Source organism: Argentina anserina, chromosome 2, assembly GCF_933775445.1.
Source record: "Argentina anserina chromosome 2, drPotAnse1.1, whole genome shotgun sequence".
NCBI lineage: Eukaryota > Viridiplantae > Streptophyta > Magnoliopsida > Rosales > Rosaceae > Argentina > Argentina anserina.
Genome location: NC_065873.1, coordinates 27570916 through 27584577, shown reverse-complemented (window position 1 = coordinate 27584577; position 13662 = coordinate 27570916). Strand labels below are relative to the sequence as shown.

General features: G+C 37.2%; 3 protein-coding genes across 3 annotated transcripts; 2 read left to right on the top strand and 1 right to left on the bottom strand.

The window, feature by feature from the left end:
- Window positions 1-1712: 1712 nt before the first annotated feature.
- Window positions 1713-5211, top strand: LOC126782492 (sulfite exporter TauE/SafE family protein 3-like). Its single transcript, XM_050507750.1, has 12 exons — window positions 1713-2415; window positions 2545-2704; window positions 2816-3016; window positions 3098-3162; window positions 3449-3476; window positions 3568-3638; window positions 3712-3798; window positions 3906-3956; window positions 4084-4305; window positions 4432-4525; window positions 4634-4774; window positions 4868-5211. The coding sequence occupies exons 1-12, from the start codon at window positions 2194-2196 to the stop codon at window positions 4951-4953; spliced, it is 1428 nt and encodes a 475-aa protein (XP_050363707.1). The 5' UTR covers window positions 1713-2193; the 3' UTR covers window positions 4954-5211.
- An 896-nt stretch (window positions 5212-6107) lies between these two features.
- LOC126782736 (uncharacterized) lies at window positions 6108-8281 on the top strand. The gene is made up of 6 exons (XM_050508044.1): window positions 6108-6390; window positions 6582-6709; window positions 6856-6959; window positions 7066-7153; window positions 7381-7442; window positions 7765-8281. The coding sequence occupies exons 1-6, from the start codon at window positions 6278-6280 to the stop codon at window positions 7915-7917; spliced, it is 648 nt and encodes a 215-aa protein (XP_050364001.1). The 5' UTR covers window positions 6108-6277; the 3' UTR covers window positions 7918-8281.
- Window positions 8282-9025: 744 nt separating this feature from the next.
- On the bottom strand, window positions 9026-13576 carry LOC126782792 (putative wall-associated receptor kinase-like 16). Its single transcript, XM_050508106.1, has 3 exons — window positions 12537-13576; window positions 10671-10892; window positions 9026-10376 (listed from the first exon to the last, which is right to left on the bottom strand). The coding sequence occupies exons 1-3, from the start codon at window positions 13252-13254 to the stop codon at window positions 9193-9195; spliced, it is 2124 nt and encodes a 707-aa protein (XP_050364063.1). The 5' UTR covers window positions 13255-13576; the 3' UTR covers window positions 9026-9192.
- Between the last annotated feature and the right edge of the window lie 86 nt (window positions 13577-13662).

Sequence of the window (13662 nt, the reverse complement as noted above, 5' to 3'; positions counted from 1 at the left end):
CTTTTGGTTGAAGAGAATTACACGAATGATTCCATTCACACTTTTACAACCTTTTGGCCACATTTGATAACTGAAAAGAAAAAGAACTGAAATCAACCGGGAAACGAAAATGTTTTCATGGGGTGGGGAGGGAAACGTTTTCCACCCAATTTTTCTTTCATTTTGGAACCAATTTCCGGGTTAATCTAGTATATATCAATGTATGCTATACATCTCACATCTAACGGTTGACAACGGATATTATTTTTTTGACCCCACTCATAAAATAATATCAACCGTCGGATGTGAGATGTATAGCATACATTGATATATACTAGAATTTTCCCCAATTTCCTCCCCCCACATGAATTTTTCTTGGGTTGCCAAATAAAGGAAATGAACCCATGTACTCGCTAGAAATCTCTTAAGCACAACATGTAAATATACGGTGTAATTTTAGTCATTTATATATTGAGATCTCCGTATATCTTTATCAAAATTAGATCAGTATTACGCCGTATATTGAATATTTACGTATACTAATTTTATATCATATTGCAAAATATACAAGCAATTACCTCCTCTAGACAGTCTATAGTCTAAACGGATTAACTCAACTGCGAGTTACGATAGGGCATTAGTGCATGATGCGCCTACCTACTGACTTCCAGTAGCATAATGTCACTGTTAAGCTGGATTCATGGTGTCCTAATCAATATCACTCTTTTTGTTCTTTATCATTATTATTATTATTATTATTATTATTGTGTCAGTTGTATGTAACATGTTTCTTGTATTTGTCCTCATCATGAATCATAATTACATTTTAAAACTATAATTGGCTACCAAACAATTGCCCTTCACATCATAACATTATTTTCTCTATGTTTTGTGAAATATCAAAAACTAATTAGTTTTCTTGTCTCACGGTCTCTCCTAATACTATTATCTATGGGTGCACCTAATACATTTTTGTTTTCGTGCAAAGACTATTATCTATGAATGTACCTAATACTATTATCTATGGATGAACCTAACAAAGTTTTTGTTTTCGTGCATATTGAAGAGTATATCATATCATTAAGCAAAAGGTATATATCATACGCATGCATAATCAACAAAAAAAAAATTTGAATGATTTGTTTGGATGACATGAGGGATGATATCAAAGTCTACAATATCATTTAAACATTAGATGATACATGTTAATGTGATAACTGGTACAAGTTTATGTATGAAACCCCAATACCCAAATTTGAATTTTACCGATGTTAATTGAAATTAAATCTTAATCTATTTTTAATGGCAAGAATGTTGAAGTTTGGAACAATAAGCAACAACTTATCTAAAATAAAAATGGAATGTACTCAATCACCAATAATAAGTCTCACTAAATCATATCCGTAAATGAATAAGATATGATAATCAATTCCGCACTAAATCATAGAGAAATTATATAACCACACATACGGGTGATACAACCAAACCTTTATACAATGACAATTAAGCTCTTATCCACATTAACCACAAAAAGTGACCATACATTTTTATCCTAAACTCCATCTAGATTCCTTTTACACCATTAAAAAAAAAAAGATGAATCATTTGATAAGGTATCAAAATTTCTCTATGAGAAAATACATATTCTACGTCTGATCGAAGATATATATAAATACAAAAACCCAAGAGACCCGAAATATATTTCATTTCCTCCTCTCCTCTCCTCTCCTACCCTGACCTCCCTCCCTTGATTTTCTCTCCTCTTCGTCTTCAATCAATCAATCCCACACACTCTCCGAATCCCAACAACAACCAACGACGTCGTATTAGCCAATCCTCAACCCTTCACCTCTCATTGCCATTTATTATAATGCCTACGTAATCCGTGCCTGATACATCAAACCAGAGCCGTCGAGAACCAGACACCTTTTTCTTCCCTCCCTTCTGCCATTTCTGGCCTTTGAATCTTAAAATAAACACTCTCCTCCAATTTTTTATATTCCCTTTCTACCCCTAACCGCAAACGAGACATCATATCTTTCTTCCTCAGCAATCTTGTTTCTGCTTCGCTCGCTCTGGTGTCATCTTCTCCCGCGTTTTCCGGCTTATTTGACGGAATATCCTCCAGATTAATCGTTCGGTGGTGGTTTCAGTCTATTTGAGACGCTCGAGCTTCTAGAAGAAGAGCTGCGTTTGAATTTCGGGGATTGGAAAATGGCGGTGTTGGGCGCGAAATGGCAGGGCGTGAGATCCGTGTGCATGGTGATGTTAAACTTCGCCGTCGCCTTTGTGTGTATTAAGGCCGAGAGAGGGCTCAGGCTCGAAAGCTCGAGGCTCGCTGCGGCGGAGCGATCTGTTTCCGGCAACGATGCTCTGTTACGAGCAGTTAATTTCTTGTGGCAATCGGATAGAGTCGGCTACGAACATGTTTGGCCGGTAAGGATTGGTTTGCGTAGTGTGCATTGTATGTATGAATGGAGTCTGAAATTTTTGTAGGTAGTTTTTACATTTTTTTTTATAGTAGTTGTAATTTTGAGATATGTGATTTTTTTTTTTGGTCTACAGGAGATGAAGTTCGGGTGGCAGATCATTGTTGGGACTGCTATTGGATTCTTTGGAGCGGCGTTCGGGAGTGTCGGCGGCGTAGGTGGTGGTGGGATTTTTGTTCCCATGCTTAGCCTGATTGTTGGGTTTGATCCAAAGTCGTCAACAGCTATATCGAAATGTAAGCAACAGATTGATGAAGCCCTTTTTCTTCAATTGCGATGTGCTTTTGATTAACTGTTATATTGATTTACTGACTGGAATTACATGATCATGTTTTGATCTGTATCAGGTATGATCATGGGTGCAGCTGCCTCAACTGTGTACTACAATCTTAAGCTGAGGCATCCCACGCTGGATATGCCCATTATCGACTATGATTTGGCGGTGCTTATCCAACCCATGCTCATGTTGGGAATTAGTGTAGGAGTGGCGTTCAATGTGATCTTTGCTGATTGGATGGTCACAGTTTTGCTTATTGTTCTTTTTATAGGTAATGGTCAGCTTAGTTTTGTACTTGCTAGGCTTTATATCGATCCTGAATTGCCGGATTACTTATAATTGTCATTTGCAGGCACATCAACAAAAGCATTCTTCAAGGGTGTTGAAACATGGAAAAAAGAAACTATCATGAAAATGGTAACTCATCTATAACCGAAGCTGCCATGACATCAGAACTAGTTCCTTTTCATTGCTCTTAGAAGAGACCCAATTTTCTGTTTTTAGTATAAGATAATTCAAGAATTATAGCATGTTATTTCATCTAGTACTGCATGTTTGGTCATGTCATCCTAAAATCTAATCAGGTTCAGGATGGCATTATGGGGAGAAGCTATAGAATTTATATGATTTCCAACTTCTTTTGGTCTAACTTCTATCCCAAATTACTAAATGTATCTGTAACATCAATTTTTCTGAATTGTAGGAAGCTGCAAAGCGACGAGAGTCAAATGGTTAGTTCATTCATTGTTTGCCAACATAGTTGAAAATCTTTTGTCTAGTTGATCTTATGGTCATCCATAATATATCTGCTCGTTCAATTAGGTGCTGGTGGGGATGTAGAATACAAGCCTCTTCCAGGTGGCCCAAAAAGTGACCAACAAAGGGATCCAGATGTAAGTGCTACCTCAGAAGCTCGTATTGACCATTTAGTTTGGTTTTGAAACTAAATTTAGACGAACATTTCAGGTCTCTCTTGTGGAGAATGTTTACTGGAAAGAGTGTGGACTTCTGGTTTTTGTCTGGGTTGCATTTCTTGCACTGCAACTCGCCAAGGTTTTACTTCTTTCAACTTAGTTATCAGAAAAAAGTTACCGTAAGCTTCCCTGGATATATTATAATGTTGAACTAACAGTTAAATAATCATGTTATGTCCACCACAGCATCACACGTCTACTTGTTCAACAGCCTATTGGGTAGTGAATTTGTTACAGGTACTACAAGTAGCCTCCACTGTTTGCTTTGTCTGTCTGTTGACATATTGCTTTTTGTGCATATATAACATGTTAGAACTTAGAACCCTATACCTGAACACTGTCATCAATTGTTCTTGTTATGCAGATCCCAGTCTCTTTAGGTGTATCTACGTATGAGGCAGTTGGCCTATACCAGGGAAGGAAAGTAATAGCCTCAAAGGGAGAGGAAGGGACAAATTGGCGAGTGCACCAGCTGATTGTCTACTGTCTCATGGGCGTCATTGCAGGAATTGTAGGAGGATTGCTAGGACTAGGTGGAGGATTTATTATGGGTCCACTATTTTTGGAGCTCGGAATCCCCCCTCAGGTGTGTGCTTGTAATTTTCATCTGTGATATCAGATCTGTGTTCGATGCTTACAATCCCAATTTCTTAAAAAACAAATAAGCAGCAAGTAGTTTAGCTTTTTCTAAAGCTCCATGATTTGCCTGCAGGTGTCCAGCGCCACAGCTACCTTTGCAATGATGTTCTCATCATCTATGTCTGTTGTAGAATACTTCCTTCTCAAACGATTTCCAGTTCCTTATGGTAAGTTCCTCCCTCCGATTATTGTTACTTAATAGAGAGATACAATAAAATAATTTTCTTCTTGACAAAGTCCATGGCATGCTTTTATACTCTGCAATCTTTCTGCAGCTGCTTACTACACGGCTGTGGCATTCATTGCCGCCATTATAGGACAGCATGTTGTGAGGAGGCTGATCAATTTATTTGGGAGGGCATCATTGATCATTTTCATTCTATCTTTTATGATTTTTGTTAGTGCAATCTCACTCGGTAAGTATTTTAGTTTAAGTTTTTAACTACATCCTATATGTAAACTTCAAATTTAGTTTACAACTTCTAAGAGGTGCTCGTTCTTTTTGGCAGGTGGGGTTGGAATATCGAACATGATTTATAAGATAAACCATAATGAATACATGGGTTTCGAAAACCTCTGCAAGTATGATGGGTAGAGCCTGTGAATCATTCTTAAAATTTCTTTTGTTATTATTTTTTTCTCTAGAGGAAAAAAGAAAAATGTAGTATCATCAGAGATGACCTGCTTTACAAGCTAGCATGTCGAACTTGATGCAATTTTTATCTTTCTTAAATTTCTTTTTTCTTCTTCTTGTTTTCTCTAGAGGAAAAAAGAAAATTGTAGTTTCATCATAGATGACATGTTGTACAAGTTAGGTCACACCAGATGAAATCGAATAACTATTTTCTCTAAATGTTCTTGTTTGTGCAAATCTTGTATCACTAGAATGAACATATTGTATTGGTAAGAATATATTATGAACATACACGACCTTTGGACAATCTGAGGTAAGATCATGAGCATTTTTCGTCACTATGCTCTGTCTAGATAATGAGGGGGAACATGTTCTTCATTTAGTTAAGCTCAAGTGGAACACATAGATACATTGAATCTGAATGCTTATGATCACAGCAATTGCAAAGTCGAGCACCCTTTTGACCAAAAATAAAGTCGAGCACTTATCTATGACTAGTCAATTTTGATGATCTTTCCGCTGAAAAATAGTTGGATGATCCACTATGTGCAAGAGAACAAAAATGATTATCATTTGCCAGTAAAATTGAAAGATAATGGAAGCCTTACCATCATTACTGGGTTCGAGATTAGAATTATTAATTTGTTCTATGAAACTAAATGACCAAACGTACAATTTGATGGATTTGCAGAGGTAATCATAGTGTTGCTCTATAAAATGAACCATTGTAAGTCGTTATTAAGCATACTATCAACTGAGACGAAGTGACGAAACTATAATTTCACCGATTTTTTAATTTTACAAATGGTGCTTACTTGTTTTGGTGAGAATATAATATTTTGAAATCAACATTTAACGAAAGAAGATTCTTAAGCGTGTAAATTGTGACAGAGTGAATTCATTTTTCAAATCGTGTCATATTTTAATAAATAAGGGGAATGAAAATTCTTTTCTAGAAGATGAAACGAACATAAAAAATTAAAAATTGTCCGAGCGTTCTTGATTCCCTGTTTGATTTGGTGAGAATACTTTGCAATTGGTAGGAGAATCCTTTTGCCAACTGTAACCTACTAACCTTCTGGGCGATTCGTAAACCCAACAGGCCCAAAAAGAAAACCACACAATAATTCGTAGTAATAAAAATGGAAAAGAAACCGCGTTCCCAAAATCCCAATTGGAAAGCTTGAAGGCGGAACGAAGCCCTAGCTCCTCACAGGCGCTCTCTCTCTCTCTCTGTGGTTGCATCGGTGGTTTCCAAGGCCCCAAAGCCAGCAACAAGAAGAAGATGGTGTTCTACTTCAAAGCCCGCCCTGAGGTCGGCGACTTCACCATCTTCATGGGCCTCGACAAGTACGAGAACGAGGAGCTCATCAAATACGGCTTCCCCGAAGACATCTGGTGATCTCTTATTTCCCTCTACTTTTTCAATTTTACCAATTTCATCTCGTAACTGTGTATATAGGATTCAGTTAGGTGTGTAATTGAGGTTTGGTTTGATTTGATTTATGCTGTTTCGGATTGAGAATGTTGTGATGCTATTGCAAATGTTGGAATTGAGGTTAGGACTGTTTGTTGTGGGGGTGTTGCAGGTTCCATGTGGATAAAATGTCGTCGGCGCATGTTTATGTGAGACTGCACAAAGGACAGACCATTGATGATATCAGTGAAGGTTTACTGGAGGATTGCGTGCAGCTTGTCAAAGCAAATTCCATCCAAGGCATAATCTAGATTGATTCTTCCTTCTTTAGAGTAATTTTGGTTTCGTTTTACTTTTCTGTTGACGCAAGGGGGCTTTTGTTTTTCTTTGGTCCGATTGGTTTTTTACTGCATTGGATGGTGTTTTAATGAGTTGTTGTTTTGCAGGAAACAAGGTGAACAATATTGATGTGGTTTACACTCCTTGGTCCAATTTGAAGAAGACTGCATCCATGGATGTTGGCCAAGTTGGTTTCTACAGTTCGAAGAATGTAAGCTTATTTGGATGGTAGTCTAGGTGCATTGTTCTTTGGATTCATGTATTTCTCTCATTGGGTTTAACAAACACGTGTTGATAGTGAGTAATGGTTTCTCTAGGTTCGAACTGTGAAAGTGGAGAAAAGGGTTAATGAGATTGTTAATAGACTGAACAAGACTAAAGTGGAAAGGAAACCCGACTTAAAAGGTAAACATATATTCTCAGCTTTGTTTTCTCTAAATGAAATTCCATTCGATATTCTACGGCTCTTTTTGGTAAGTTGGCGGTTTTGTATACTATGATTTCTTATATATCTCTATTCTCATACATGACGGCTTGTATGTAGTATGGTTTCAAATGTTGTGCTTATCTAACTCTTCCAGGATAGAGCTACAAGCCTACAACTAACATTTTTAAATACATTTTAACTTCAGCTGAGCGAGAAGCAGTTAACTCTGCAGAAAGAGATGAGAGAAAGCGGTTTTTGAGAGAGAAGGTAAGTCTCCACCGTTCAGTTTTGGCCAATACAAGGCTTCTAAGTTGTGACTTCTGAAACTATTTAGGTGCAATTTTTGGTTTCTCTGAGGATGATACTCTTACTTATCAGTAATATGTGCCTATAACAGCTCCATTTTTTTTCTCAAAAGTTTATTACCTCTTCTGAAAAGAAGAGGTAGTGGATTTGTGAAAGTTAAAATACAGAATATTGGAAACTGGTTGTAGTGGAATAGAATCTGGCTGCATTTTGTGTTCTTTTGGGTGACCTTTGTTATATTCTTCTCTAGAACAAATCGTTTCTAAAAGATAGTATTTTGCAGAAACGGCGTGAGGAGTTGGAAAGGCTTGAAAAGGAGAAACAAGCAGAGCTGAGGAGCTACAAAGGCTTGATGGTTCATGAAAATATGACATCCAACAAACAAATTGCATCTGCAAACAAGTCACTGCAGGAGCTGGAAGAGGACTTTATGTAAGCATCATGTTGTTTGTGTGTTGGGCAAGAGGTTGCTACCTGCCGCCGCCCTTGGAGAAGAATACAGTTTGTCATTGTGTTCGTGAGTTGGTCCTCACAGCTACTCCCCTTATTGAGTAATATATGTCATAAACATTTTATTTCTATTGGTATTGATAAGAGAAAAAAAAGATGCAAAAACCAAGGGAGAAAAAAATTTAATTATGGGTTAGGGTCTGTTGGGGCAAAATCTCTTTCTTGTCACCACCGCGTGTTGTATGTGAATCATGTTGATGATACACAAGTAAACATCACCCTGGATATTGGGAGATACATTTGTTGTTCTGTCGTCAAATTCACTTGCAAAAGGATTTGATTATGTTTTAGCTCCCTTGTTTATATTACAGAGTTGTTAGCTTTCTCCTAAATGGTAAATATATGGACATTGATCAGTTAAAAATCTGCGTTCAGAGAGAACAGATGGGAACTTAATTGAAATATACTGTGGCATTTCTCTCATTGTCTTTCTGATTCTGATACGTGTTTTCCTTATCATTCTTATGTTTCACGTTTTGAAACCATCTATCAAGTTTGTCTCCATTTTTCAAGTACACATTCATGTCCATGAGTATGCTGTGCTGGAGGTGAATGATAACGTTATGTAGTCATATGCTTTGTTTGGATCAAATTATAATAGTTCTTGTAATACTGGTTAATTTCCCCTTAAGGGTTGTACTAGCCTTTGGTGCTAATAGCTAACCAACTGCCTAATACTGGAGATTTTTTTAATCAATTGCCTGCTAAAGTATTACCAACCAGTGATTAGGTAACTTGCTGGATATGGCCAGGGTTACTTGCCACATTTGGTGAGTCAGGATTAAACTATTGAGTATTGACTAAAGGTTGAGCAAGTACGAGGAATCACGAGTACTCTACTTTGTGCGGTAAATACATAAAGAAGTTCTGAAGAAATATGAAAGTACCATTTACTCCAATATCTCGGTGCTTTGATCGATTAATGGCATATAGAGCATACACTAATTAAACAAGATCACAAGCATCGATCTCTTTCACCTTTTTGAAAGATTAGCAACTACCAAAATAAAATTAGTAGTCGCTTCGTCTTGCAACGTTTCTGGTTTAGTGATCATTCACTAATAGCAAAGTATATAGCACACACTAAAGAAGAATATTTAGAGGAAAATAACATAAAATGTCAAAAGCAGCAAATTCAAAATACTTTTAACATTACCAGAAACGAATTATTCAGCATATCTTCGCAAACATCAAGGGAAATTCAACTGGATGATGTAGTCGGAGCAGCTTCCCAAGTTGTCATTGTTGAACTAGAAACAACATCATCCCACTGCTCAATTTGATAATCACGGTCAAGTTCAACCCCTTCAAAGCTTTCCTGAGGGCCGGAAGGTTTCTCAGACAATTGGATTGCCTCTAATTCTGATGTGACCTCTCTCATTGTGGGGCGTTTCCTTCCGTGCAAAGCCAAGCATCTCTTGGCAAGATTAGCGACTACCAAAATACCATCTCTAGAGCCTTCATTCATCACTCGAGCATCAATAATGTCAAATAGAGAATCTTCCTGCATTGACATTAGGAAATATGTGGTGAGACTTTTGTACATTCCATCTTCGTCTGACCTTGTCACTGGTTTTTTTCCGGTCAGGAGCTCAACAAGCACCACTCCGAAGCTGTAGACGTCACTTTTCTCAGTGAATTGACTTGATTGGTAGTATTCAGGGTCCAAATAGCCAAATGTGCCATGTACTCTTGTGGTCAGGTGAGTTTGGTCGATGGCAACTAATCTTGATGTTCCAAAGTCAGCAATTTTAGCTCTGTATTTGTCATCTAAGAGTATGTTCGTGGACTTGATGTCTCTATGATAAATCGGAGACGAAGTTGAGGTATGTAAGTAGGAAAGAGCTCCTGCAATTTCTGTAGCAATTCGTAAACGAATCTCCCATGTAAGTAGAAACTCTTCAGTCTGTTCATGAATGTACTGAAACAAGTTTCCATTAGGGATAAACTCATATACCAAAAGAGGAACTTCGGTCTCTAAACAACAACCCAAGAGTTGAACGATGTGTCTGTGGTTGATTTGGGAGAGAATGACAACCTCATTGATGAATTCTGAAAGATTTGCCTTGTCTACAATCTTAGACTTTTTAACAGCCACAATTTTTCCATCCGTCAGCATGCCTTTATAAACAGTACCTTGCCCCCCTTGGCCAATAATTCTATCAACACTGAAATTATTAGTAGAACTTTGTAACTCCTTGGATTTGAACAATTTGATTCTCTCGACGTTAATATCACTGGACGATAATTGCTGCTCTAACAATAAACCGCCATTCTGTCTATAGAACAGCTCCTTACGTTTAATGCTTTGCAATTTCTTTGCAACTTTGTATACCCACCATGCACCACTGAGAAATAACAATAATCCAATACCAGCACCAAGACCTGCACATTTAACGTCCATTTGCATAATAATAGTGAGATCATAATGAATTAGCATAAGATCAATACGTTGCTACGTTGCTGTTCATATTATTGGTAAATCGGCCACCCGGCCCTCTTGTTCATATATATCAACAGATTGGATGTAGTTGGCAATTAAAGTACAATTAACAATTTTTGTTTTTAGTTCTTCTTTTAACGTACTACTACTCACAATTAACAATTTTCACCAGCTAGGATTGAGCTAATTGATGCCAACATGCATGCAAATTAGTTGACAGTACGTATGGAGCTTACCAGAGAGAATAGGCCTGAGCTGAGAGTGATGTCTACTTTTATTGAAGCATTGAGCTACGTTATTTCCGGCAAACAACTCGCAGGTTTGGCCTGTTCTATTTGAGTAGCAAGTATGACCCCCGATTGTGTTCTTACATATCGCATTACTAATATTCCGCATGCCCTTAGTTGTATTAAGATCAGAACCCACGCATGGATTACTATCCTTGCATTCATCAATATCTGAAACACATAATACATAAACGCAAGATAAACATCGTGGTGAACCCGTACACATAGAAAAATGTAGAAAAGGGTGTACGCAGCATATATGTATCATGAGTTTCAGTTGTTTAAAAAAAAAAAAGCATATACGTATCATGAGTTCAAAGGAGACCAAGATGAATTTGAATTGTCCCACACATCGTCACATCCCGCTAAGTCAGGAACATTATGTTCCCAGCAAGTCAACAATTGGTTAAAATTTGGATATAGAGATTATTGTTTGGCGGACTTACACAGGCGCGGGGCAAGGTTGGGGGTTTCAAGTCCACCCAAAAATTTAAAGGAAAATTACTAAGGATATATAGATGGTATCACTGTTAAGAATATAGGGGTTATGTTGAAAGGTTAAGGTTATTTCAATCAATAGGTTACATGGGACGATATAAAGAAAATGTTATAGTCTTTTGTTTCTAACCAAAAATACACAAGATGTAGTCTTTTTGAGATATGGTTTTGCTCTCCTTAAATTTCTTTTCTTCTTCTATACTCAACTATCACTACATATTTTAGTCTTGCAGCTTTGCTATGTTGTTTCATTGAGCACCAAACCCACCCAAATAATTCTATATTACATGTAGATGTATTTTTATCTTACTATTATTGGTGTTTTAAGTCCATACAAGAATAAATTGATTATTTTGTCTTTAATTTTGATTAAGTTCTATATATGCTTAATTCCAAAAACTTTATGTCCATAATCGATGATTTAATAGTAATGTTGGATGTATTTTTATTTTCAAACCGATAAAGTATATATTTAGTATATCATAGTAAATTTTTTAACAAGAGCTACATTTTTTTAATCACTATCAGTCATGAAAAAAAATTAAAATCCTCCCGTAGTATGATTTCTGGATCCGGCATTGGACTTGCATAGAGTTGAGTAGGCCGGGGCTGCTGTGCTCACTGAAAATTTTGTCTCTTTTTCCTTGTGAATAAATCATAGTAGCCTAATTTCTCTATAAAATCTAATAGTTCACCCCAATTTCCTCATTACTTTAGTTATATAAGTAAATCGCCCCCACTCACACCAAATCTTGGCTCCGCCAATTGGTTTATATAAGAGATTTCTTTTTTTTTTATATTGTAAAGCGTGAGTTTGAAAATGTTCAGTAATAATTTGATTAAAGAACATATGTTCGATCAGTAATTTGAGAAAGGATATAATTAATTTAGGGAAAAACTTACGTACAAACTAGTATGTACGCATGCGTTTAAATTCTCATTTATTTGCACATTTTGGGAATATAAATACATGATTTTAACCGTTCAAAAGTTTAGTTTATTATTAAAGATCATTTATGTAAAAGATCAACATAAACAAAAATCGTTTGCTTTGTCGATTGCATCAAACAAATTGACGGTTGATCATGAGACTACTAACTTTCACCATAACCGTTCATTTGTTTGATGCAATTGACAAAGCAAACGATTTTTGTTTATGTTAATCTTTTACATAAATGATCTTTAGTAATAAACTAAACTTTTGAACTGTTAAAATCATGTATTTATATTCTCAAAGTGTGCGAATAAACAAGAGTTTGGACGCGCACGTACATATTAGTTTGTACGCAAGTTTTTCCCATTAATTTATAGATTTACCTGTACAACGTTGGAGAAGGTAGGGATTTCCTTCAAAGCCTGGCGGACACGCACATTGATACCAATCAGACCATTGACCCAGGACATCAAAAGTTTTTATGCATGAAGGTCTCGAGTCATTCAGGCTCCTCTGATCTGGGGAGTGGACGAGTGCTTCAAACGATTTGATTAATGACTTGTTTCTCGTTAAGCTTAAGCCCCAATCCAAGTTTACAGCAACGACGTCCATTCCCTTTATAACGCTAGAGTTTAAGATGTCGTCAGTGTTTCCTAATAGATTTTTTTCAAACCATTTTTGGTTGACCAGGAATGCATAATCCTTGCAATCCGTCGCATTTCTTGTTTCATCTTGTTGTTTTCTGACAGCACTGAAAGTGGAAAGATATGGAGAAATGCCAGTCCAGCAACAGTTGACGCCCCAATCACAGTAGCCTACACTTCGATCTGCAACACACATCGACGAGCACGCAGCAACAGTAGTCTGGTTTGGACCTGAGATAACCGAGACAAGGAAGCCACAACTGGCTGCAACGAATTTGTTGTCAAGCGAGTACATGAAAGGGCTTCCGCTCAGATTTGCCGCCGGCCGAGATTGCTTCCCCTTGCAACCAAAGTAAGTGATAGGACTCGCAACCAAAAGCGTGATGTTTTCAACAGAAATACCTCCAGCTGTAGACGTCTCAAGACCGGCTTCGCTACTGGAACAGAAAGGTTGCATTCTACTTCGTACCAGTCGTTAAAGTAACAATGGTTTTTAGGTCCAATCCCGAAAGGGTACGGGATGTTAACTCCTCCGCAAACCGACATACAGTTCTTCTTTGCTATCTCTGGTGATGATGATGATGCTGTACTCATGCTCCATTTATATAACAATAGAATGAAAATCATGTATTGAACTAGCCATTTCATTGTCACTAGCTACGCACCTGGTGAGCTACTACTTCCCAGCAATATATCCTGGTTGGTTTACTGACAAACAGAAAAAAGATGCATCTAGCAACTAGTAGTGAGTTCAAGCAGAGATTTTTTAAACGAAACAACGAAACGAACGTATAGCTTCGTAAGAGCCAGTGCTTTTAATCGAATAGAGAAGGAGAAAAGATGGTGTGCGCGTTCGATCCATTAT